Source organism: Acanthochromis polyacanthus, chromosome 21, assembly GCF_021347895.1.
Source record: "Acanthochromis polyacanthus isolate Apoly-LR-REF ecotype Palm Island chromosome 21, KAUST_Apoly_ChrSc, whole genome shotgun sequence".
In the NCBI taxonomy this organism is placed as follows: domain Eukaryota; kingdom Metazoa; phylum Chordata; class Actinopteri; family Pomacentridae; genus Acanthochromis; species Acanthochromis polyacanthus.
Genome location: NC_067133.1, coordinates 23,720,199 through 23,747,942, shown reverse-complemented (window position 1 = coordinate 23,747,942; position 27,744 = coordinate 23,720,199). Strand labels below are relative to the sequence as shown.

General features: G+C 39.6%; 1 protein-coding gene across 2 annotated transcripts; it reads left to right on the top strand.

The window, feature by feature from the left end:
- Window positions 1–264: 264 nt before the first annotated feature.
- Window positions 265–21,639, top strand: LOC110965697 (ras-related protein R-Ras2-like). Of its 2 annotated transcripts, none has more exons than XM_051941322.1 (5): window positions 265–1,245; window positions 14,109–14,211; window positions 15,400–15,508; window positions 17,382–17,500; window positions 19,341–21,639. In XM_051941322.1, the coding sequence occupies exons 2-5, from the start codon at window positions 14,144–14,146 to the stop codon at window positions 19,426–19,428; spliced, it is 384 nt and encodes a 127-aa protein (XP_051797282.1). In that variant the 5' UTR covers window positions 265–1,245; window positions 14,109–14,143; the 3' UTR covers window positions 19,429–21,639. The 2 variants fall into 2 exon arrangements, with proteins under 2 accessions (XP_051797282.1, XP_051797283.1); XM_051941323.1 differs by lacking the exon at window positions 265–1,245 and adding an exon at window positions 4,296–4,433.
- The last annotated feature ends 6,105 nt before the right edge of the window (window positions 21,640–27,744 follow it).

Sequence of the window (27,744 nt, the reverse complement as noted above, 5' to 3'; positions counted from 1 at the left end):
TGCCTTTTGTTCTGAATTTGGTCCAGAAATTGTTTGTGTTATCTTTTAATCAGCAGCACATTTCAGTTTTGTTAACCCGTGCTGGTCAGTGAAAAGACCAGTTCAATATTTGTTTGTGCTGTAGTAGTTTGTTACAAACCTTACCTACGTTAATTCTTCTGTTTCACATTTTTTGATGTATTCCTATCCTTCAGGCAGATAGTGCTTCAGAAATTCATTTTAAGCTATGGGAGATGCATGTTCACATAATTTGATATTAACATAACAGATATAGATAGTGATTGTGCCAGCAAACCCAAAAACCAACTGAAATACTCTATTCTGGAAAATATATTCAAATCTACAATACAATTTTGAGTTGTCTCTATGTTCGTGCTCCAGTTCTCCACCAAGATTCGGCAAATTTGTCCTGATCGTTTTTGCATAATCATCGGACATGCAGACAGACAGACAGACACTGACAAATATAACTTAATTGACGAAGACCCTCTGAAAATCAAGTGTTTATTATCTTGTTAGCATGGCAGTGTATTGATGATGGTCTTAGAAATACAGATTCAGACTTCCAGGGTTTCATGTGTAACAAACCTATGGAACAAATACTGTCAGCTTGTAGGGTAGGGCTTCCTGTAAGTTTATTTGTTTTTTTCCACTACAGGACCAGGTCATTTTAGGGCAGCCTGAACCTTTGTGTGTGTTCTGACCACAAGAACTGCCCCTGTAGAACCTATTTTAGGGCTGCTTTCTATAGATCTGCACATTCTAGAAAGAGCAATAGTGTGGAATTACATCTAAGTCACTTTGAGGGAGGAAGGGATTATTTCATGTAAAAACATCTAAATTCGTAAGTCTGATACACAGACATGGGTTTTTAGGGATTTGAGCAATGAACTGAGAGGAACTTCAACAAAAATAGCATTACCACATGGGGTGTAAAAGGTGTGAAGTAACTGAACAGTCGTACAAGTCTCAAAATTGTGTTTTCGATGTTATTTCAGTACTCACATCTATTGCACTGCTAAAAGGAGGTACAGATTCTTTTTTTTAGCCGCTACATAATTGGTACCAAATTGCCCTTCTTCAATAGACATCTAGGATGGAATGAAATATTTTTGGAAAAACTGTAGCTTGTGATTAACACTGAGTGTGTCCCACAGTCATACTTTGTGTCAGACTACGACCCTACCATTGAAGACTCCTACACCAAGATCTGCACTGTGGATGGAAAGGAGACCCGGCTGGATAGTAAGACTGCATTACATTGGACATGAATACATGATTCACACTGTTTGTTAGCATAATTTTGGGGTGTGTTAAAAGCTTTATCTGAAAGCCGAGTGTGTGTTGCACTGTGATTTGATACGAGACAGGCTGCATGTTTGTTCTTGGGATGTTTCATTGCCTAGTTAGGACTTGTACTTGGCTCATCTTGTCAGGATAGTGTGTTTATGCATGCTGGTGTTTCACCACTCTGTATAATGTGAATCATCAGATGTATACAGATTAACCGTGCAGAGCTGCTGTTTGTATGCCTTTGGCTGCTCCATATATAATACGTTTTCAGCACTATAGCCTTGACTAGCCTTCAGAATGCCCTGTAATCTTCTCACTACTTTACCCTTTGCAAATATTGCTGGAGATCAGTGTTGATAAACAAACAATAAAAAAGTAAAACATCATCATCATTATCACTTAAACCCCAAAGAAATTCCACTTATTACATGGTATTCTCTGCATCTTAGAGTGATGTGTACACAGATGTTGCAGTGTGCTGTGGGTTGTTGGTTTAAAGGGTGACACTAACATATTATGACACACAAATGTTCTTTCTAATTGCAAATTTAATCCTCAATAGGAGCAGGGGCTTTCTTAGCTCCATCTCTTTCTTAATCCAAACAAATGTGGTGTGGAGAATTAGTTTGTACTGAATTATTGGTCAAAAATTAAAATTACATTGAGTTTAATACTACATTTTACATGAGGAGTATTTTTACCTTTATCAGTGGACAGAATGTGTAGGAGATAATTATTCAGACACCTGAAGAACTGCAGGAAGTGGTAGTGCTTTTAGATTACTTTCTGATTTTTATAGTTTTTCAGAGATTTATCTGTCAAAAAAAGAGATGCTGACTTTAATCTAATGACAAAACATGGTCGGCACACATTACGCTCCCAAGTCAAGACATTATTCTCTTAGCCTCACGCAACTCCTGTATTTACAATAAGACTCTCAGATTAACACCGTATACTGTGATTTTCCGTGGCCAGATGGTGGTTGACTTTGCAAAAAGGATGGAAATGGCTGTAGTGAATACTTTCTTCCAGAAGAGGCAGGAACATAGGGTGACCTATGAGAGTGGAGGTAGGAGCACACAGGTAGACTACATCTTGTGTAGATGGTGTAATCTGAAGGAGATCACTGACTGCAAAGTAGTGGTAGGTGAGAGTGTAGCCAGACAGCACAGGATGGTGGTGTGTAGGATGACCCTGGTGGTGAAGAAGATGAAGAGGGCAAAGGCAGAGCAGAGGACCAAATGGTGGAAGCTGAAAAAGGAAGAGTGTTGTATGACTTTCAGGAAAGAGTTGAGACAGGCTTTGGATGGTCAGGAGGTGCTTCCAGATGACTGGATAACTACAGCAAATGTGATCAGGGAGACAGGTCGGAGAGTACTTGGTGTGTCATCTGGAAGGAAAGGAGATAAGGAGACTTGGTGGTGGAATGAGGAGGTGCAGGAGTGTATCCAGAGAAAGAGATTAGCTAAGAAGAAGTGGGACACTGAGAGGACTGAAGAGAGTAGACAGGAGTACAGGGAGATGCAGCGTAAGGTGGTGAAAGTAGAGGTGGCAAAGGCCAAACAAGGGGCTTACGATGACTTGTATGCTAGGTTGGACAGTAAGGAGGGAGAGACTGACCTGTATAGGTTGGCAAGTCAGAGAGACAGAGATGGGAAGGACGTGCAGCAGGTTAGGGTGATAAAGGATAAGAATGGAAGTGTGTTGACAGGTGCCAATAGTGTGATGGGAAGATGGAAAGAGTACTATGAAGAGTTGATGAATGAGGAAAATGAGAGAGAACGAAGAGTAGAAAAGGTGACTGTTGTGGACCAGGAAGTAGCAAAGATTAGTAAGGATGAAGTGAGGAGGGCATTGAAGAGGATGAAGAGTGGAAAGGCACTTGGTCCTGATGATATACCCAAGGGCGTAATTTGCACCGGGGATACGGGGGTCATGACCCCCGCAAAAATCACTTTCAGCTAATGTAACCCCCACAATATAATCACATTTTTCCAATGTAATAAAAGCATTAATTATCTTGTTGATTTTTATTATTAATATCATTTGCCAACAAAACAGTAGCAAGTTTAATCATCTTAATGTAACCCCCCACACCCCCACCGAATACTTGGTATCACCCAACCCGCGGCGCCTCCTCTACGTAACGTTCACTTTTCCCTGACCCTGTATATTTGGCATGGATGGAGACAGCAGAGCCGTGAAGAAATTAAAAGAGCGCAAAAAGGACAAACAACAATTCTTCATTGTTGGTCGACACCAACAACTTAAAAAAAAGGAAATATCTTGACCAAAAAGAGGTAAAATAGCCTACCTGTCTTGTTAAGTTAGCTGATGATTTGTGACTGGAGTTGGTTTGAGCTTGTCCTGTGAGGTACAGCCAGAGAGTGTCGGGGATGTACTGTGTAGGACCAATGTCAGTTTTCACTGAATTGTAACTTAAAGGGCTGTTTGCTGACTTTGCTCCAATACACAGTGATGGATGGCGGCGTAGTTAAACTACATTTCTCGGGGGAACCGGGCAGGTCATAACGTCGCTGTTTTCCACATCAAATATCTTTTCAGTAGTGAAGCTATTTTACTGATCAAACAACGCAATACCATACACAGAAGCTACATTTTTCCAGGCATTTCTAAATCCTGAAGGAACAGGAATGTCTGTGTCGGCCTGAAGCGGTAACCATGGTGACAACAGACGCTCTGCTGCTGCAGGGTGGCTGCGGAGCGCGCAGCCGGTGACAGTGACAGAGGAGGGGAAGAGAAGTACTTCATCTCGTGAATCTTGACAAAATTTGGGAAATAACTGAATTTATTTATTTCCTCAAATTGTTCTTTGACCTTACTGGTCATTTTTAACTGGGCTGATACCATTTTAACATTAACTGAGCATTTTTTTTATACCAGGTTCAAGAATATGATTGCCGAACAGGCCATGAAAGAGAGGCAGGTCACCAGAGAGGGAGAAGCACAGTCGCAGATGAGGAGAGAGAGAGAGGAGGTGACAGAGGAGGTGCAACAGTTGAGCAAGACAGAGGAGGAGGAGGTGACAGAGGAAGTCCAGGTGATGGAGGATCATCAGGTGACCAAAGAGAGGGAGAGAGAGCACAGGGAAAGGCAGCACAGGAGGCACAAATGACCAGGTAACATACCTTAGCCCTTGTACTTTGTTAGCTTTCGCTATACATGCTCCACGCCAGAATAGAGGTGCAAGCTGCACTCCAGTGTGCCACCCTGTATTGTGTGATGTATTGAGTGTTTCCATGAATTGTGCATAAGACATTTTCTGTTTGTACTTTAGTTGTGTCAATACAGTGATGCAATTGATTAATCTTTAAAGTTCTTGATTTTTCTTTTCATAGATAGTTGACATAAACCCTAAATCAATTAAGTGGAAGCTGCGACGGTCTTGCTACCTAGTACTTAAGCACAATAGGAATTAATTGGTCATTGTTGCATAAATACATAAGTACACAGCTGCAACAACTTCAAGTCAATCACCAATGTATTTCTAATACAGACATTCCAAATTACCACGACTCCTTTTACAAAAGTAAACGATTCAATAAATACCAATAAACAGGCACAGAGTTTAACCCCCCCAATGGAAGACCCAAAGTTACGCCCTTGGATATACCTGTGGAGGTATGGAAGTGTCTCAGAGAGGTAGCAGTAGAGTTTCTGACTGGGTTGTTCAACAGGATCTTAGATAGTGAGAAGATGCCAGAGGAATGGAGGAGAAGTGTGGTGGTGCCCATCTTTAAGAACACGGGAGATGTGCAGAGTTGTGACAACTACAGAGGAATAAAGCTGATGAGCCACACGATGAAGCTATGGGAAAGAGTAGTTGAAGCTAGACTAAGGGCAGAGGTGAACATTTGTGAGCAGCACACAGTGGGCTGGGACCTGGAAATCTAGAAAATTTGACCCCCTCCAAATTGCTTTTATTTTTGTTTTTCTTATAGTAGAATAAAAATCCAGTTCAACAAAAAATAAAAAATCAAGTCAAACGGTCTATTCTTTAAAAAGTTAGGCCAGTTTGAATCTAAGGTTGAAAAAAAGGCGGCAATTTCAAATGTCTGTAAAAAAAATTGATATTTGAGCTTTTCATTCTATTTCTTTTTGAGAAATTAATAACTTTTACCTGAGATTTTAACAATATTCAGGTTTACCTGCTCCAAATTTTCTTAATTGCTTAAATTTAGAAGATTTCTGCAAAGTTTGAAAAAATATAGTAAATTTTCACTTTTTTTTTCTGAGACTATTTTCATGTACCACCCAGAATATTTTCACTTGCCATAAGCCAGATATGGGAAAGTATATATTTTCTGAAAGAATAGGATGTCAGGTGTTGAAAAATACTAGTGTCAGAAAATCTGGCTTATGGCAACTCTCACAGATCAAATTTTACTGAAGAAGGTCTAAGTTCCCCTATGTGGACCTTGGGCGATTGATGTTAACACGTATGTATCGAAATTGTAAGTAGTACTTCTAATATACACATACTTTGCAGTATAAAAAGACTTCTAGATGTCTCTAAGTGTAACAACTGCCTTCAAATTTTGAAAATGGTCATTTAAGGCATCAATTTAGGACAGATTTTATTAAAAATTCTTGAAATTTGGTAGATTTTTCCAGTTTTTTGTCACAATTTTTCCTTTTAAGGATTCACATTTTTGTATCATGTCTCAATATCATGTCTCGCCTTTCAAATTTACATTTAATCACCAAATTCCATCGGTGGAACCCTACACTTATGTCTAGAAAAATCTCCCTGCAGCCTTAACTTTTTAATATAATTTAAAGATATCTTTTTAGATGTATTCCCAAGTATATTGCGGTTGAAATGAGCCCTCAATCACTACCAGGGGATGATTTTTAGCCAAGATATTACATTTTTTCCAAAAAATAAGCCGAGCAGCCCACTGTGCAGCAGTATGGTTTCATGCCAAGAAAGAGTACGACAGATGCAATATTTGCTTTGAGGATGTTGATAGAGAAGTACAGAGAAGGTCAGAAGGAGCTGCATTGTGTCTTTGTAGATCTGGAGAAAGCTTATGACAGGGTGCCCAGAGAGGAACAGTGGTTTTGTATGACAGGCATGTTATTTGGTCGCGGATCCTCGAAAATTCGCGTATCGAGGTATCAATTTTGAGACCCAACGTGAATCGCCCAAATTCGATGAGAAAAAAAAAGGGGGGTAAGGGGTATGGGGATGGCTAGTGTGACGTCACGGACCACTTCCGTGTCCAAGCCGCGGCGCACCGAATGAAAACACAATGGCAGTAGCGAAAGAACCGGTCACCTTTTTCACTGTGACATCTTATTTTGCGGATTTTCCGAAGTCGGTAAAGCGAGGTCTTAACTCTTACAACTCAAACAGAGTTGTAAGAGTTAGTGTGCTGGCAGGTGGTTTTAAAGGGAAAGTGCAGGCGTCAATGAAAAGGAAAACGTACAGTGTTGAGGTGAGTAGCTAAGTAGCGTAAGCTAACAAACACAGGATGTCAGAAATAAAGCTAGCTTTATCATCTGTGTGAGGTTAAATGTCGTTTACTTGGCTTTGTTAGAGTTGTTATGTTAGATTTGAAAAGTATACTCTGAAGATTCCCAGCAGCACACTCTTGCGCTAACTTCTGCCGGGAGCACATGGCTAATTTGCATATGTAAATAACTACGCATCTCTTTACACTAATCATGAATCCATAACAGTTAAAATAATCTTAGCCAAACATTTTTAGCAAGTCAGTCCAAGTATTGGACTCAATTAAATCCAAGTCACATAGACCCATATCCTAGTCAAGTCGAGTATTTTGGGCAGATTGGTCAAGCAAGTCCAAGTCCCCAAAACTGGGACAAAAGTCTCCCTCGGCAGACTTTATTCTTATAAATTAAAAGTATAAACTTATTATCAGAGACTTTAATCTCGACCACTTTTAGTTTCTTTTGTAATGTGGCCCAAACACTCCTCATAACACAAAAAGACAACATAATTCAAGCGGCTAATACTAGCTAGCGCACGTTAGCTCCCGGCGCTAAATGTATTTTCTAAGATTAGAAATCCAACTTACCTTATCAGTGTCAGCCATCTTCTCTTCTCCTTTTCGTCCAGAGGAAAGTGGTAGAAAGATATCGTTTTATTTACATCATTTCTATTGTTGCAACACAGGACACAACACAGCACCATTATATCGTTGGTTTGGTAGGACACGGAAGTGACGTTTTTGGACACGATGACGTAGTTACTAGCCATCCCCATAAGGGTTGGATCGCACGTAGTTGTCAGCAGTGCGCTGGCAAAAGCACAAGTTGGAAACAACGATTGGAGAGCATTATCGAAAGTTAGATGTAGCTGGTGTGCGACGATGAGACAAAATACAGCGACAGAGGATGCCAAGCGCTGATAGACCACATGAAAACGAAAAATCGTGCCAGGAAATTGTAGGAAAAGCGCTCTAACCACCAAACGCCCAGCATTTTTTTCACCCGCGAAGGGAAGAGACGCGACAACAGGACCAAACATACGGGATCAGTAGTGTGTACTTGCAACCATAGACATAATAAAGAGTAGACGCCGCTCGGGCTGCTGCGCAGCGAGAAATACGGCCGCCCTCTTGGTCCGGTCAGCCGCTCCACTCAGCGCTGTTTGACAGCGCATTTAATCCATCTTAACTCTGAATATTAAACTGATTTTCACGCGTTTTTATTTTTATTTTTGCTGCAAATGTCATACATGTAGCTGTGATACAGGACAAATGGTTCGGCGTATTTTAATATTCATAGCGGGATTAACAGTAATATAATATTCTGATATTAAGCTCGACTGTAGACAGGTATTTTGCAAACACTGTAAACACACACACACACACTAATATATGTTAGAGAAGCAGATAATGGCAGTAAAGTCAATTAGCCTATTTTAATAATTTGAAGAGACAATATATGATTACGCTATATATACATATATAAACAAAATACTGACTAATGAACACATATTTCTATATAAAACAATAGATAGAAGTGATATATCAGAGAAAATGAATATATATAAATCATAGATGGAGTATTAATATAATCAATATATCAGAGAAAATTATTATATAAATCATATATAGACTATCAATATAATTCATACATATATATTAAAAAAGATATATCAGAAAATGATAATATAGATATATATATAGTTTTATATAGAAATGTGTTCATTAGTCAGTATTTTGTTTATATATGTACATATAGTAACCATATATTGTCTCTTCAAATTATTAAAATAATTGACTTTACTGCCATTATCTGCTTCTCTAACATAAATTAGTGTGTGTGTTTACAGTGTTTGCAAAATACCTGTCTACAGTCGAGCTTAATATCAGAATATTCTATTACCTATTATTATTATTATCTATTATTCCCGCTATGAATATTAAAATACGCCGAACCATTTGTCCTGTACCATAGCTACATGTATGATGTTTGCAACAACAACAACAAAAAAAACGCGTGAAAATCAGTTTAATATTCAGAGTTAAGATGGATTAAATGTGCTGTCAAACAGTGCTGAGTGGAGCGGCTGACCAGACCAAGATGGCGACCCCACCGCTCGTCAGCCCCAATGGACAGTAGCGGTTCATGCGGCGTCTACTCTTTATTATGTCTATGTTTGCAACAACCCAGTGGCATTGCCCCACAAGTTCCTCAACAGAAGAGGCTCACTCCCATAGTCGATCGGAAAGCACACATAATGATGACTTCATGTGGCTCATTCAAATTTGAATCCAGTATAAATATTTGGTTTCATCACATTAACATGACTTTGTGCTGTTTTTGGGGGGTGCCTAGAAGGTCCCATACAAACATTTTTTTAAGCCTTCATGTTTAAAGAATTCTAGGTGTCAGAGTTCACCAGAATGCACCATTTCAGCCTTTAAATTTCAAAGGTTTCTTGCATGCCGAACCCTCCCCCCGGCTCAGTCGCTCCGCTCCCTCGCTTCCAAGGATTCACTTATTTGGTAATTTCCCAATAACATGCTTGGTATGAGGAAGTCTGGAGTGGCAGAGAAGTATGTTAGAGTGGTGCAGGACATGTATGAGGACTGTAAGACAGTGGTGAGGTGTGCTGTAGGTGTGACAGAGGAGTTCAAGGTGGAGGTGGGACTACATCAGGGATCGGCTCTGAGCCCCTTCTTGTTTGCTATGGTGATGGACAGGATGACAGACGAGGTTAGACAGGAGTCTCCATGGACTATGATGTTTCCAAATGACATTGAGATCTGTAGTGAGAGCAGGGAACAGGTGGAGGAGAAGCTAGAGGCATGGAGGTTTGCCCTGGAAAGGAGAGGAATGAAGGTTAGCCGCAGCAAGACGGAGTATCTGTGTGTGAATGAGAGGGAGCCAAGTGGAAGAGTGAGGTTACAGGGAGAAGAGATCAAGAAGGTGGAGGATTTTAAGTACTTAGGGTCAACAGTCCAGAGCAATGGAGAGTGTGGAAAAGAGGTGAAAAAGCGTGTACAGGCAGGCTGGAATGGCTGGAGAAAAGTGTCAGGTGTGATGTGTGATAGAAGAGTTTCAGCTAAAATGAAAGGAAAGGTTTACAAAACTGTGGTGAGACCAGCCATGTTGTTTGGTCTGGAGACAGTGTCCCTGAGGAAAAGACAGGAGGCAGAGCTGGAGGTAGCAGAACTGAAGATGCTGAGGTTCTCTTTGAGAGTGACCAGGATGGATAGGATCAGGAATGAGTACATCAGAGGGACAGCACATGTTAGAGGCTTTGGAGATAAAGTCAGAGAGGCCAGACTGAGATGGTTCGGACATGTCCAGAGGAGAGAGAGTGAATATATTGCTAGAAGGATGCTGAGTTTCCCACTGCCAAGCAGGAGGCCTAGAGGAAGACCAAAGAGGAGGTTTATGGATGTGGTTAGGGAGGACATGGAGGTAGTTGGTGTGGGAGAGGAGGATGCAGAAGACAGGGTTAGATAGAGGCAATTGATTCGCTGTGGTGACCCCTGAAGGGAAAAGCCGAAAGGAAAAAAAGAAGAAGACTGTGATTTTCCATGGCTGATTATCTAAAAAGTCCTTTATCCAAAAACAAACTTCAGGAACCAATCTTCAGGAACTAGTTCCTCTTCAAAATAGTTTCTGATTCAAACAGGTACAGCTGGATTACAGTAATATCACAACTTGCCATTGTGTAGTACAGAGAAGTTTTTTCAGTGTGAGTAGAGTTGTAGATGAGCTGGTGTGCTTGAGTGGGGTTGGGTTGGTGGAAAGAAAGGCAGGAACTCTATAGATCTGCATAATCCAGAGGAAGCAACAGTGTAGAGTTCCGTCTAAGACATTTGAAGGCAGGGTAGGATTTTTTTTTGGAGAAAAACTTCTAAATATATAGTTTTTATACCCACAGATAAGTTTTTAGTGGTTTCTTGATTAGAGATCCGATCATGCTATGTATAATGTAAACAATGCTGAGCAGGCCCAGTTGATTCTGATTTTGTATCAAGATGGTAAGAAGAAAAAATCTAAGTGGGGAAAAAAAGGTTTATTGTTGAGGACTTTGCTGGCAGGATCTTCAGCCTCAAAACTGATCAACGGACTAGTACTTCAATAGGAACAGTGACATCTGCATTAAAATCTGTGTGAAAGAAATCAGTAAGCAGGGTGGGAAACTGATTGACAGTGCACATTTGATAGCTATGATGGGGGTGCATTAGTGCAATCTGAAATTTAAAAAATAGTACAGAGACAACTCTCCAGGTGACTGGGAATGTCAATGCAGGATATGATCAGACTCAGCAAGAACAATCTGTCAACAATTACGTAGTAAGAGATACTATAGTACATTACACAGATAAATGCACTTTTGAGAGTCCAGTGGTGCAGAAACCAATGGACTACAGATATGTGAATATAAGTCAATCGTGACGTTCTTCAAATGAGTGAGTGAATGTGTGGTGTACCCCAAGAGAACAATACAACCCTGAAGGCTTGACTTCTAGAGTGAAGGGTTCCAGTGGTTCTGTATGTGTTTTTTCCTGGGATGTTACACTTGTCCCCTTGGAAGGAAAAGTCACTGCAAACCAATACAAAGTTGTTGAGTGACCACTTTTATCATATAATGAAAAAATTCTGTCCTGATGGGAGTGGTTTTATCCAGTGCCCTCTTCCATATGACACAAGGAGTCATGGAATGATTTAATGAAAATTGAAATGATATGAATCACGCTATGTCTTCTGCAGTCAAGAGATCTTAGCATGGAATTTAGACAGATATGTTTGGATAGCTGTCTCCACTGCCATCATCAAAACCCCAAAGGAGGAAATGCCTTTTGGAAAAATGAAGTTCATCCTTGCATTAGGGTTACAGAGACACTAAGAATTTGTGCCTATGAGCTATGAAGTTGTTCTGGCACCATGTGGTGGCTAAACACTACACAAGGACAAATATTTGGACATAATGGCCCGGTTTCCCATACAGGGATTAAGCCCTAGTTCTTGACTAAATCACATTGTAAACCAGGACTCACCGAAATGGCTTTCTCAGACATAGATTAAAATAGTCTCAGACTTGTCCTAGTCTTGAGTTGAATAATCTCCTTTCTTGAAGGGCGACTAGAGCTAATCCAGGTCTAAATCAGGACTTAAATTAAATCTGGACAGAGGCAGGTTTAACTTCAGAGTAAAGGCTGTAGGCCTCATGGTACATGGTAAAAATAGATTACCTTGACTACATCAATGACGCTGAAAGACCACCACCAAGACCAGAAAGAAGATTGCTCAGAGACAGAAGTAGCCTGAATGAATTTGATGATACAGATTTTTGTGACACTTTTCATATGTACAAACACAGTGCAGCTGAAATCTTTTGTTTGCTTCAAGACAAAGCTTTCATTTGACTCATTGAGGGGAACCCCTATACCTCCTTCCTTACAAGTACTTATCACTTTGAGGTTTTTGGCGTGTGGAACTTTCTGACCTACCAACTGAATATTGCAGACCCACATGTTCCCATGGCAAAAGTAGCCAATAACAAAACACACTTATAGACCACCTTTGCTTTGCAGCACTTTTTATAAAAAACAATTGGAGTGATACACAAGTGATGGCATTTGTGTTGTTTATACACTCAACAAAAATATAAACGCAACACTTTTGTTTTTGCTCCCATTTTTTATGAGATGAGCTCAAAGATCTAAAACTTTTTCCACATATAAAATAATCACCATTTCTCTCAAATATTGTTCACAAATCTATCTAAATCTGTGATAGTGAGCACTTCTCCTTTGCTGAGATAATCCATCCCACCTCACAGGTGTGCTATATCAAGATGCTGATTAGACTGCCCACAATAAAAGGCCACTCTGAAAGGTGCAGTTTTATCACACAGCATAATGCCACAGATGTGGCAAGATTTGAGGGAGCGTGCAATTGTCATGCTGACAGCAGGAATGTCAACCAGAGCTGTTGCTCGTGTATTGAATGTTCATTTCTCTACCATAAGCCATCTCCAAAGGTGTTTCAGAGAATCTGGCAGTATATCCAACCAGCCTCACAACCGCAGACCACGTGTAACCACACCAGCCCAGGACCTCCACATCCAGCATGTTCAACTCCAAGATCGTCTGAGACCAGCCACTCGGACAGCTGCTGAAACAATCGGTTTACATAACTAGAATTTCTGCACAAACTGTCAGAAACTGTCTCAGTGAAGCTCATCTGCATGCTTGTCATCCTCATCGGGGTTTCAACCTGACTCCAGTTCGTCGTCGTAACTGACTTGAGTGGGCGAATGTTTACATTCAATGGCGTCTGGCATGTTGGAGAGGTGTTCTCTTCACGGATGAATCCCGGTTTAGACTGTTCAGGGCAGATGGCAGACAGCGTGTGTGGTGTCGTGTGGGTGAGCGGTTTTCTGATGTCAATGTTGTGGATGGAGTGGCCCATGGTGGCGGTGGGGTTATGGTATGGGCAGCCGTCTGTTATAGACAAGGAAAATACGGGTGCTTTTTATTGATGGCATTTTGAATGCACAGAAATACCGTGACGAGATCCTGAGGCCCATTGTTGTGCCATACATCCAAGAACATCAAAACATGTTGCAGCAGGATAATGCACGGCCCCATGTTGCAAGGATCTGTACACAATTCTTATTCTTGCATGGCCAGCATACTCACTGGACATGTCACCCATTGAGCATGTTTGGAATGCTCTGGATCAGAGTATACAACAGCGTGTACCAGTTCCCACCAATATCCAGCAACTTCGCACAGCCATTGAAGAGGAGTGGACCAACATTCCACAGGCCGCAATCGATAACCTGATCAACAAAGGAGATGTGTTGCACTGCATGAGGCAAATGGTGGTCACACCAGATACTGACTGGTTTTCAAAGTTAATAATAATAAATAGTACAATCAGGCCACCATAGATAATGTAAATTTATCTTACCTGAAGTTGTTGGAGAGTCCTGTTCATTACTTTTTCATTTGAGGGGTCAAACTCCAAGCTTACACACACTGCTAAAACTTATAATGGAATATTTCACTCCAGGTTTTCAGAGCAGCCTCACCTCAGCACCATCGGCTTTCAAAACATAATCTGAGTTGTCCTTAATTACCTTAGTCTGAGACTCTGTAGTCTGAAACTAGTTAATCTGAAGTTAAATAACATCTCAGAAAGCAACTGGATTAGTGTGGATTAATGTAACCAGATTAGGTTATCCTGATTTTATTTAAGCCCTGAACGCGAAACTGAGCTAATGTGTTTTGATGCTGTGTTTGTTCAGCAAAATTTTTATTTGCAACTTTCATTGTGTGTGTGTATGTTAGTCTTGGATACAGCCGGCCAAGAGGAGTTTGGTGCAATGAGGGAGCAGTACATGCGCTCAGGAGAAGGCTTCCTACTGGTGTTTGCACTCAACGACCGGGGCAGGTAATGGCATGATTGTGTGTGTGTGTTCATTCCTCCTGAGCTCATCCATTAGTGTGCACTGATGACATCTTGGTAATTTTATTGTGTATTTGAATGTGAGATGAGTAATGAAACAGATAAGTGACCAACATGAGATGGTTTTTTTTTTGCTTTTTTGATGATTATTTTATTATTATTATTATTATTTTATTATTATTATTATTATTATTATTATTATTATTATTATTATTATTATTATAAAAGGACGTTAAGTTTTAGTGTTTTGATGCATTCACTGAAAGTCAACAATGAAAAAATATGCATTTTTGGTTTATTAAATCTAAACAATTAAACTTAACAGCAGGATCTTCATGAGTTTTTTTTCTATATTTGTTTATTAATGAGTTGCAAACTTACAAAAAGGTGACAGAAAATTTTGAAAATTAGAAATAAAAAAAAATACTGTAAATGGGCTCAGTGTGCTTGCATCATTTGTCACCGTAAACATGTTATCCTGTCACTTTGTGGCAGTCGATGTTTCTGCTGAAGAGGAAGTGTGGTCACTTGTTATTGGTAGTGTAACTGACATAGCACCCACTGTCCAACCTAACAGATACAGGAAGTGTATTCAGTAGTTAAACCCACACATCTTACACACACACTCTTAACACTAAATATATGAGAAAGTATTGGATGTGTTGCAAAATCTTTCCTGGGATGCCATATTTGATGACATTAGGTTTAAGAGGCGTTGACTGTCAGCCACCGCGATTAATTGAAATAACTGACTACTGAATGATGTCAAGACGTGCTGAACACTAGGCATGACACGGCAGTTTGAATATAACGCACTAAATTACTTTTGCTATTCTTGTATCTGTTTTGTTTGCAGCAGAGCTAATGTGCATTCAGGCTGTTTTAACAGGGTAATAGATCTGCACAATTTACTCAACCATGTCAAAGCTCTATGGTTGGCATAGAGCATGTGGTTGTCCACAAATTGATATGAAAAATGCAAATATTGATCAATGTGGCACAGCCATGAAGATATTGTGAAGAACCGATTAGTTTGACAAACTGCACAAATCTGACCATTTTAAAACAGTAGGACCAATGAATCGTGGTCTGTGCGCTGTACAATAAAGTGATTCATGTTCATTGTGGCTAATGCACAGTATTTAATAACACTTCTCTCTATTCTTCCAACAGCTACCACGAGGTCCAGAAATTCCACACCCAGATCCTAAGAGTGAAGGATCGGGACGACTTCCCCATGGTTCTGGTTGGAAACAAAGCTGATCTGGAACAGCAAAGAGTGGTAACAAATTTCTTTATGTACTCTATGATGTCAGGGAGTTTCCTCACTGTTTCTGGAATATAGTGAAATGCACACAGATGTACTCCAGAGGGACTGTCAAGGAATCCATCAGTGCTTTCTCAAGATTCAGAGACGTCAGCAAATTTCTGGTTTAGTTTCACTACAGTTAATATTAACGACTTGCTAGACAGACTGGCTCAGACACAGCTGTGACCTGGACACGCTGGAAAACCACAGCACAGAAACAAATAAATAGTAAATAAGCATCATATTTCCTGCATGTCCCATTTGTAACTGCAAAAACCATTTAAGCCAACAGTAACCTACTATGTCTTATCTGGTCCAAACACTTGCCATACAAAAACTGGACTGCTGTTTTCGAAATATTTTGAGTTTTCTCGTGGTCTTTGGTTTGATTTTGAAAGTATCAATTTTCTTTTCTGTAACTTCAGGTTTTTCTTCCTGTCTTTGTGATTTTCCCACTTGTGTGACTGGGTCTCATCTTCCAATCTGCCCCTTTGTATATGCAAGATTAGTTTGAGATGAACTATGTCATGCTTCAAAAGCAGACAGGGCAGGCAGCAGTCAAGAGGGACAGTTTCCTCCTGCCTTCAGTTTGCACAGGCCATCAGAAACATAAGGATTTATCAAAATGTTCCGTATGTCAACACCATCTTCAATACTTTTAGTTATGACAGGGTAGCCTCTTAAAATGCTAAATAGACCATCTCTGATCTCTGTTTATAGTTTAACCATCATTTTGCATGACTTCTCATCAGGGGTGAAAGTAATTTTAAATTCTTGCCGATACTATTACCAAAACCCTCATCTCGCTCTAACTTCATGCATTTTAGAATAGCAAAGTTAAAACGTAAACAAATAAAAACATATTAATATTTTACTGTAGGCCAATCGAATAGGTAGGAATTAATAACACTTGAAAATACGGTAAACTTTTTGCTTTAATTGAAACACTGATAAATATCCAGAATACAAGACTCTAAGAACAGACGTGACATCACGAGCAAACACTCAGAATGGAACTAAACATCAAAACACATCACCTAAAAGATTTTCCACAGAGGCCTATAATAGTTATAATAGTAGTTGTTAGTTTCTGATTTTCTGTGGTAATCCATCTTCAGTGTCCCTGTCTTTTCCTTTAATCAAAGAGGTTATTTTCCTTGCATTATTACTTTGACAAATTTTTTTTGGACTGTTTTGTAGTGCTTTTCTCCGTTTTATTTAAAATATGCATCTGTCGATTATAACCGCTGTAAATCCAGTTTAAAGTTTTTCAGCCAATCACAAGAACATGTGTAATTTATTGCTCAACCTGTCCCGGTGCAAGCGGCGCTTGTTGACGTCTATTGACGAGTTGTGGAAAATGTCCCAGTGCAATAAATCAAGCGCACCTACTTGCTATTGGCTGCTATTGGCCATAGCAGTCGCTGTGTTATGGAAAGTAGATACACATGCGCACACACGTACTGCTGAGTGAATGGTCGATAGCAGGCAGCCGGACGACGTACCGGTGTAAGAGAAGCATACCACCACTGGATCTTTTCCCGGTACTGCGTACCGCCACCAGATCTTTTGCCGGTATGCAGTACCGGACCGTACCAGCTTACTTTCACCCCTGCTTCTCATGCAAATCAACATCATATTGGTTTTTAGATGAATCAGCTGTGCAAGTAAAATTAAATCACTGATAAATGGCCAAAAACAGAAGAAAGAAATCCAAGATAACAGAAATGGATCAGTTATTGTATAGTATAGTATACAATAGGATAGAAATATATATGGTATGCAGTTTATAAGGGGTGACTAGAAGCTTGCTGGATGCTGGGCATGATATTTACTGTGTCTGCAGATCTCCAGGGAGGATGCTCAGGCATTTGCTAGAGAGAACAGGATCTATTACATGGAGGCTTCAGCCAAGAATCGCTACAATGTTGACGAAGCCTTCTTGGAGCTGGTGCGTATTATCAGGTATGGTCGTCATTCTTTTTAAAACTCCATTTTGCAGCCCTGTTGGGGTTGTCATAAGGGGTGGGAAATTTAAAATATTGTTCAATTTGTCAAACTATATACTGCCATAATTTTCCATTGTTCTCGACTACAAACATTGCATTCATATTTGAACTTCATCTTTTTTATTTTTGTGCTGTGTTTGGTTGTACGATTTCCTCGCCAGACACTGAGAAATCTTCTGGTCCACAATTTCACATTTAGCATATGACTGCAGGTTCCTTTAGCTAGGAATCAAAAAATGGCCTTGCATAAGACAGTGCAGGCTTTTGTTGGAGTCATATTTTTGACAATTAAATTGGATCTGGAAAGCCGGGTAGGAGAACAGATTAGGTGTTTGAAGTGTCTCTCAAATATTAAAACATTGTATGATTTTTCCATTTGCTCACAGACAGGATGTTACAACTGAATTTAAATCATGATGGCAACTAGCTTATCTTTTGTCACAACAATCATGAGAAAAACAGTAGAAATACAACTTTCCCATTATAAAGTCCTACACCAGGAATGTGTGCTTGGATATATTCAATTGGCCAGGGCAACATTTCCCTGTGGTGCATCAACACTTGAGTTTGGTTTAGCCTTTTTTTTCACCCCCAATGTGCTGATGGTTTGGCTCAATCTAAAGGAATGAGGTAGCTGCTTTTTCTCCAACAGCTCCTTTCTAACTACAGCCTGATATTAGTGAGTGTGTGGACTTATTGGTTTGTCCAACAAGCATTCTCTGCTGTCCTTTTATACAATGTTGGTTTAGGGGTTGACTGATAATTGGCCTCGATGATTATAGGATCCGATATTCATTATTTTTCTTTTTATTCTTGTTATGGTTATTATCTGTTTTGTTATTTTTTCGTATTGGTTCCCAGTAAAATGCATATAAAATGTGTGATTTTGGCTGGGATGCATTCACCTCTCTGTGACTTGAGTCCACAGAGAATCTTATTAGCTTCACATCGTGAAAGATGTTAATAAACGCTGAAGGATAGAAATGTTCTCTTTTAATGTAACATGGAAAATGTAAATAAAGGCATTTCAACAAAGTTTTAATTTGGAGTTAAATTTTGACACAAAGATTTTTGCTTGTACTGGTAATGCAAATCATTTCCAAATATCAGTTATCAGTCTTGTTGATTACTAATAATCAATGTCCATATCAGCCCTGATAACAACGTACTGTACAACCCCTTGTTATTGTTGTCAGTGCACATGCAGTATAAATATTGTGGCTGTTGTTATTGCATCACTGCTGCCAAACACTGAATATATCTGCAACCTGGATGTTACCTCCATAGCACTGGCCATATTTTAAGTGTTGTAGTGTGCTCCTATAAAACATTTTTCTGCTGTAGTGACACTCAAAGTGTACTCAATGTTTCCTATTCAGACACACATTCACACACCAGTGGCTACAGAGCTGCCATGTCCAATTAATTATATGCAGCCACACTTTGCTGTTGTATGACTTTATAACATGAAAGTGCAGAGGGACAAAGGATTGAGCTGCCAACCTTGCTATTAGTTGGCAGCCTGCTCTGTCCCTGAACCATTGCCTCCCATGACAGGCAACATATCAAAAGCAGAACCTGTGTCCATGGATTACCTTAATCTCTATGACCAAGAATTTTCTATAGCTTTTTCTCCTAAGATCTCTTATACCTGCATGATTGAGTTTTGCAGATAACAATGCATCAAATGACATTGCTTAATGTGCAAAAGGGGATGCTGTGCCCGTTGTGAGCAGTAACAAAACTTGAGAATGATTGATTCCTTTCATTGTATATCTCCTCTTTTTAATTCACAGAAATTTTCAGGAAATGGAATGTCCTCCTCCTCCAACCCATCATACAGGGAAGCAGAAAAGTGGTAGCTGTCCCTGTGTTATCCTCTAAGCATTGCTACTGTGGACATCAAATCAGCTCTCTACAGCTCGTCCCAAAAGATATGTCTGAGACAAACAGAAAATGATTCAACATTCACAATAAATTACAACAACCAATCGCCAAACACTATATAAAACAAAAAAGAAATACATTAGATTGATTCGTGTCCAAAAGTGATTCCCATGTCCTTTAAGGAAAAAAATTTAGAAAAACTTTAGAATTGTTTTGAAAAGAGTCCAAATCTGTCAATTTTACATATTTCTTATGTTCTACCAGCACACGTGCGATAACGAGACTGATAAAGAATCACACCCCTGGCCTCTGTCCATTTTTGATTTGCTGCTTAGATAAATTGTCTTTGCTTGGCCAAATAAAAGATTCAGCAGTTTATCTTCTTGATTTTTTTCCAGAAGGAGAACAAGACAGACAGACATCATTAAAAGTCTATGTTAATAAAATCACATAAACCATTTAGCTCCAATACTGTCATTTTAGTGTTCAAAAAGGAGCACATCAGAAATGTACATATAGCATTATAACTTGCTTGTGAAATGTGTCACTCCCAAAGGCATGCAGAACATCCATGTGTTGTCATGTTTCACAACTTCCTGCAGGGGGCAGCAGAGAACCAGAGCAGAATTATTATTTTGCTGCATTACTTGGGGCTGCTCAGCGGCGTAGTGGTTAGCACTTTTGCCTTGCAGCAAGAAGATTCCTGGTTCAAATCCCGGGGTGGGCCTGGGATCTTTCTGCATGGAGTTTGCATGTTCTCCCTGTGCATGCGTGGGTTTTCTCCGGGTACTCCGGCTTCCTCCCACAGTCCAAAAACATGCTGAGGTTAATTGATAACTCTAAATTGCCCGTAGGTGTGGATGTGAGTGTGATTGTTTGTCTGTATATGTGGCCCTGTGACAGACTGGCGACCTGTCCAGGGTGTCCCCTGCCTTCGCCCGAGTCAGCTGGGATAGGCTCCAGCACCCCCCGCGACCCTCGTGAGGATAAAGCGGTGTATAGAGGATGGATGGATGGATGCATTACTTGGTGGACTTATGTGACAATGCTTTGTCTTTCTGTGTGCAGCATTACTCAAAAACGGATTTGGATGAAATTTTCAGGAAATATCAAAAATGACATGAGGACCATCTAATTAGATTCTGGCAGTGATGCAGCTTATAGTCTGGATGCACTGATTTGCTAAAGATTTCTGTATTGCGAGATAGCGGCACTCTAACTATGACAACAAGCGAACACTACGTCAGCAGTCTGCTGACGATCACATGATTGCGATCCTACTGCAAATTGACCGCTGGTGACTTATTGGGACTTATCCGTCAGAAATGATATAAGAAACAATTGATTAAATTGTGGGAGTGTTTCCAAGTCCCATCAATTCCATATTTAGGTCATGTGATTTAGTATTGTACACATGCATGACACATATCTGTGCGCAGCACAAGGTAATTTTTTGTTAAAGATTTCATCAGTTGGAAATCATACAAAGACCGAGAAGCCTTGGTGGAATACTGCACTCTTTGAGTGCTTTTCTTGTTCCAGCTGCTGCATCTCTTGCCTCCTCACCATCTTTCCATTTGTATTGCCATAATGAGGCAAAATATTGAAAGTTCTATAAACAGATATGATTTCAACATTAGATTGTGCACTATCCAGAGAGACAACAGAGAGCCATTCATGTCTTACACTAGGTGGATGAGAAAGAGGTTTATGTATTGTTTTGTACTGTCAACAGTGTTTAAATACACCACAAGAGTTGTCAATAATAATTTTGTTTTACATTGTGTGTGCATAATGACAATTAAAGCATTCTGTTCAATTAATACAAAAGTGGTTTAATGTAGGTTACATGAACTACAACCTGTCAATGTATTATAACAGCAGCACCTGTTTCTAAGTTTACACATTTCATTATTTGACCTGTGGGATGAAGATGTTGGAATACTGTGGAAATGTATTCTATATGAATTTTATATTGATGTTAGATGGTCTGCGTTTTGATACTAATATTCTTTTTCCATTTGTCCCAATTGTCATTGTGAAAACATGCTGTATATATCAATATTGATGCTTTTGCAGATTATGCTTTTGCAGAAATCAGTGACAGACAACCCTGCTTGTATGGCCAATCAGTAGTACAGTTCAGCAACTGAAAGTTTATTCTTGACCTAGAGTAGTAGTTAAATAAAATAATTCTAATTCAGTGTTTACCTACGAGCTTCATTTGGAGCTTTACGCTGCATCATGCCCGAGGTCATCATCAATAGCCAGATGTAGGCTCAGCTAAATTTGCTATTGAAGATAGCGATGTGAAGTTGAAAGTTCTGGAAAAAACAAAATGAACCTTGTGTTAAGATTATTTTGTCCTGGAGTGAATGGGAAGCACTGTTCTTTCATTTTTATATGAAATTGTAGCATTGGCAAAATATCACAAAGAAGATTTCTATATTAAAATCTCCATTATAAGGAGATAATATAAGATGTTGTGTATACTTTTCTTTGCATTGACAATCAGAAATGGAAAAAAAAATCCATTTGACAATTTCAGTCACTTTCTTCTCTACTTTGTTTAAAATCAAAAAGGAATTTACTAAGTTTACTGAAAAACTTCTTTATGTATTATATAGTAATAAAAGTCAAATCATTTTATTACATATTAAAACATTTATCTTAACTTTGTTTTGTTGCTTTTTTCTGTCTTATGTGACTCACAAAATTTTGAGAATTTGGATTTTGTTGTCTCAATTATTGGTCAATGTACTAATGCAGATTTCAAATTTTACATTCAGTCCTCTAGCGGTATTAAAGCAAAGGTGTTAATTTAATCATATGAGCGCTGTTGTCCAGCTTAGATGCTTGACATTGCAGTTTATGTACTGTGTTTCCTATGTATGGTGGCATGCCTCATTTTGGAAGCTGACATACAAGACATGAATGTCCTGTACTGTTTCATGGAAAATTATGCAGTACTTGGGCCAACACATCACTCAGTGTGGTGCACTACTGCTAATTTTAAAACAGAAGGCAGTACATACATTTTTTGTTATATTATTTATAGTTATCAAGTCAGGAAGTGACATATCAACAACCTAATGATGAATAATAGCCACATTTCTCAACAATTCTCAAAGTCTTACACCAAATTGAGACTTCTACAGCCATCAGTGATTAAAGATAACCTTAAAACATGAAATACATAAAAAATATCTATGAATCATAGATGTTTCATTGTCAGGCAGGGAAATTTATCTTGGGCTTAAAGCAACTGCCTCACACAGCACATTGAAAACACTGTGGTGCACATTTATGTAAGTTCTTAGGTTATACAAACAACCTCATGCAAAAAAATGTGCCTGAATTCACAAAGACAATAGTTTCAAATGATAAAACCAGATATAATCAACCGGTGATTTTGTAGAATAAAACAAAGGAGAGTAATTTCAAATAGTTTTAACCATCAATGGTCGAAAGTCAAGAGGTATAAAAACACTTGTGCTTGATATGATTTGTCCATTTAAAAAGTTGAACTACCTTGTAAAAAATTCTTTAAAATTCCATCTTCACCTCTTCCTCCATTGAAAAATAACATCTGAAAAGTTACAACTATTTTTCATTTCAAAACTTGATAGAAGCTAGGCTTTTTTACAAAACTTTTTTAGAATCGATCTGCAGACTATGCTTTAGGATGAGATAATGTGTGATGCAAAAGGTGAAATTAATAAATTAGAATGAATGAAGACACAAAAACAACTCTCAGAACAGAAACCGGAGGAATTTGAAGCATCTTAAACTTGCATTTGACTGCCTGGTGGATCATTTTTCTTTTTAATACTGGATGATGATCTTATTTTGTGTCATTCTTGAAAGTCAGCAAAGGCTACTTTTAAACACAGTTACAGATGCAACACAGGGTAGTTGTGTGTTGTTAGTCAATTCAGTCTATTCCATTTTCTTTCAGTCTCCACTGTATAGTCACAAGTGACATTTTTTTATGAATCAAATTATACATGTAGCTAGACCTTGTCATATATGGAGTCATAGGAGTGCCAGAATAAAATATAAATGTTAAAAAAATAAGGAAATAAATGTGTAAATATAAAGAGTAATAAATAAAAGAATAAATATCCATCCATTCTCTATACACCGCTTTATCCTCACTGGGGTCGCGGAGGGTGCTGGAGCTTATCCCAGCTGACTCGGGCGAAGGCAGGGGACACCCTGGACAGGTCACCAATCTGTCGCAGGGCTACATATACGGACAAACAATCACTCTCACATTCACACTTTCGGGCAATTTAGAGTAATGAATTAACCTCAGCATATTTTTGGACTGTGGGAGGAAGCCGAAGTGCCCGAAGAAAACCCGCACATGCACAGGGAGAACATGCAAACTCCATGCAGAAAGATCTCAGGCTCAGGCCGGGATTTGAACCAGGGATCTTCTTGCTGCAAGGCGAAAGTGCTAACCATTACGTCACTGTGCAGCCCAAAAAATAAATATATAAATAAATAAATAGAAGGAAATTTTGGTCATTGCTTTTCCCTTTTCTCCTTTTATTTTTCCATTTTGTCATTGTCTTTTCCGTTTTCCATTTGCTTTTTCCGTTATCGCATTTGTGTTTACTTGACAGACTGAGCTGTCCATCAAATGGCTCTGGGCGGGGCTTTCTGTCCAGGCTGGATTGGCAATACCTGATCACAGGATCACACTCTTTCAGCTGTTTATTATTCTCTATCCTTAGAATTCACAAGTTCCATTTATGAACTTTAACTTAATCTCTGCTGAAACACAATATAAAAAGTCCATGTTATTTATAGCAGATATGCAGCATTAAAACATCAACACGTTCAGGTCAAGAGCTTCATTATTACCTTGATTGCACATTTTTAAAAAAAACATTCTTCAATAATTGTGAACTGTAAAGATGTGTAAACACATGAAATAAATGGATGAAATAAACAATGTGCTGCTAACAGTGAAATGTAAATCCTAAACAGTCTCAAGAAAAGTTTTATTACGAAGAGAGGAGCTGAATCTGCAGCATTATTGTTATTACAGGAAGGATAAGGATGACATCAGTGCTGCTCTTCCTCACAGTAATGAAGGAGAGGAGACTCTTCAGACAACCACAGCTGGATGTTCATGTTCTCTGTAGTTTTCAGTCCATCAGACTAGATGTTCCCAATGATCCAGAACAACACTAGAAGGAAAAGATCTACAAGGGTCTTTCATTCCAGCTGCTGGAACATTAAATGTAGTGTTCATCATTACTTTTCTGGGAGTTCATTTTTCCAATCTACACTGCAGGAATAAGTACTACAACATATGAATCAGTCATTAAACAATGTTAACAACTAGAGAGTAGATTTACTGTTTTCTCCAGTTTAACTTCAGATACTCAACAGATATTCAGGACTACTGACAACACAGACAATCCTTACTGTTTTCATCACATCTGAGTTTTCTAAATGGTTGATGCTAGAGTTACATTAATGAGAACCAGCATCTCCACTGACAGTTTTATAAACTAAATGTACCACATTACACTAACACAACACACTTCAGCCGTTTACATGAAACTCAACACAAACATCGTTAGCTTAATGCTACGTTAGCTTTAATCATGTTAACTCTCTTTTCTGGTCAACACACACACACACAAACTCCATTGACATCTGGAGTGCATGGAACACATTTTATCTGCCACTACAGGTGTTTATAAAGTGCATTAAAACTGGCATCATTAAGGAAATAAACATTAACTTACCGAACTATCAGAGTCCTTTCAGTGTCTGCTGGTAGAATCAGCCGAAGCGCCATGGTGACATCACTTCAATTTAGCCGTGCTCCGAGCTGGCGTCACGCAGGAATCCCGTGATCAGGTATTGCCTACCCACCCTAGACAGAAAGCCCTGCCCAGAGCCGTTTGATTGACAGCTCAATCCATCAAGTAAAAATAAATGTAAAACGGAAAAAGCAAATGCAAAACGGAAAAGACAACAAAATGGAAAAATAAAAGTCAGCTCAGCCGTCCACTGAGCTGACTCCAGACATGTTTGCCTCCTTTTTCACTGAAAAGGTGACCGCAATCAGCAACCAGTTCTCTGAGCCTGACCAGTCCAGTCAGCTCAAACCCACTACTACTCCTTCAGTCTGCTCTTTTGCTCCTCTGAGTGAGGATGAGGTTTCCAGACTTCTTCTGAGCTCAAAACCTACAACATGTCCTCTCGGTCCAGTACCCACCAGCATCCTGCAGACCATCTTGCCCACAATCAAACCTGCAGTCACGCACATTGTCAACTCCTCCCTGGAAACTGGCATTTTTCCTGCTACTTTTAAACAAGCCCGCGTCACCCCACTGCTCAAAAAGCCTCATCTCAACCCAGCCAAGGTTGAAAACTACAGGCCAGTCTCACTTCTACCATTCCCGTCGAAAATACTGGAGCGCTCAGTATTTAACCAAATCTCTGAACATCTGCGGAACAACAACCAACTTGACCCTTTTCAGTCAGGCTTCAGGTGCGACCACTCCACTGAGACTGCACTCCTATCAGTCACAGAATCTCTGCAGCTGGCGAGAGCTGCTGGTCAGTCCTCTGTCCTACTGCTGCTGAACTTGTCTGCTGCCTTTTACACCGTGAACCATCAAATCCTCCTCTCCACACTCTCTGAGCTCGGCATCTCAGATTCTGTCCTGTTGTGGTTCAAGTCCTTCCTCACAGGCAGATCCTTCAGAGTGTCATGGCGAGGGGAGGTGTCAAGGTCACATAGCCTATCAACAGGGGTCCCTCAGGGGTCAGTGCTTGGTCCCTTACTCTTCTCTCTGTACACCACCTCACTTGGTGCAGTGATCCGCTCCCATGGCTTCTCCTACCACTGTTATGCTGACAACACTCAGCTTTTCCTCTCTTTTCCACCTGACGACACAACAGTTTCAGCTCGGATGTCTGGCTGATATCTTCACATGAATGAAGGAACGGCACCTTCAGCTAAATCTGTCTAAGACTGAACTCATGGTCTTTCCATCTTGTCCATCTGTGTAGCCTCAGATCAGTGTCCAACTTCACTCGAGCCTACTCGTGTCCACAAACTCAGCCAGAAACCTGGTTGTCATGATTGATGACCAGCTGACTTTTAAGGTTCACGTGACCTCAGTTTCTCGATCTTGTCGTTATGCCCTCTACAACATCAGGAAGATCAGACCCTTCCTAACCCAACAGGCCACACAACTTCTGGTTCAGGCTCTTGTGATGTCACGCATTGACTACTGCAACTCTCTTCTGGCGGGTCTCCCTGCATGTACAGTACAGTCAAACCTCTACAGATGATCCAGAATGCAGCTGCACGTCGGGTCTTCAACCAGCCCAAAAGAGCTCATGTCATTCCCCTGTTCATCTCCCTTCACTGGCTTCCAGTTGCAGCCAGAATCAAATTCAAAACTCTCCTCCTGGCTTACAAAACATTTACAAGAACGGCCCCAGCCTACCTGGATTCCCTGATCCAGGTCTACTCCCCTTCACGTCCACTTCGCTCTGCATGTGAGAGACGCCTGGTGCTTCCAGCCCAGCACAACTCGAAATCTCTAGCCAGACTCTTCTCCTCTGTTGTTCCCAAATGGTTGAACAAACTACCAAACTCTGTGCGTTCTGCTGAGTCCCTTTCTACTTTTAAGAGACAATTGAAAACTCAATTCCTAGGCACTTAATCCGACTCAACCTTAGGGGTAGAATAAGTCAGGTGGTCCAAAACCCAGCACTTATTTAGCACTGACAAAGTTGAAAAAGTGTGTGTGTGTGTGTGTGTGTGTTGGGGGGGGGGGGGGGTTGGTTGGCACTTCTTCTGCAACTTGATGGTTACACCTTTGACCAATCACACTTACTAAAGGTTTTTCCTTATGTCTGAATTCTTGCTGTGTTGTACGTCGCTTTGGACAAAAAGCGTCTGCTAAATGAAATTGTAGAATTGAAGAAAAGGGAAAAGCAAAAACAAATTTTCCTTTTAATTAATTATTTATTCTTGTATGTATTCCTCTTTATATTTACACATTTATTTCCTTTTTGAACAGATTTATTTATTTATTTGTCTTTATTTTTACACATTATTCCTTTATTATTTATTTATTTATTTATCTATCTTTATATTTACACATTTATTACCTTATTTTTTAACAGATTTATATTTTATTGTGGCACTCCCATGACTCCATAGTCATAAGCATGTATGTATGTCTATTTCATTTAGTGTCCCTTAGGCTGTGGCATGTTGATACATATTGGGTTGGTGGCAAGATTTACCCTGTCTCCTTCTACTAG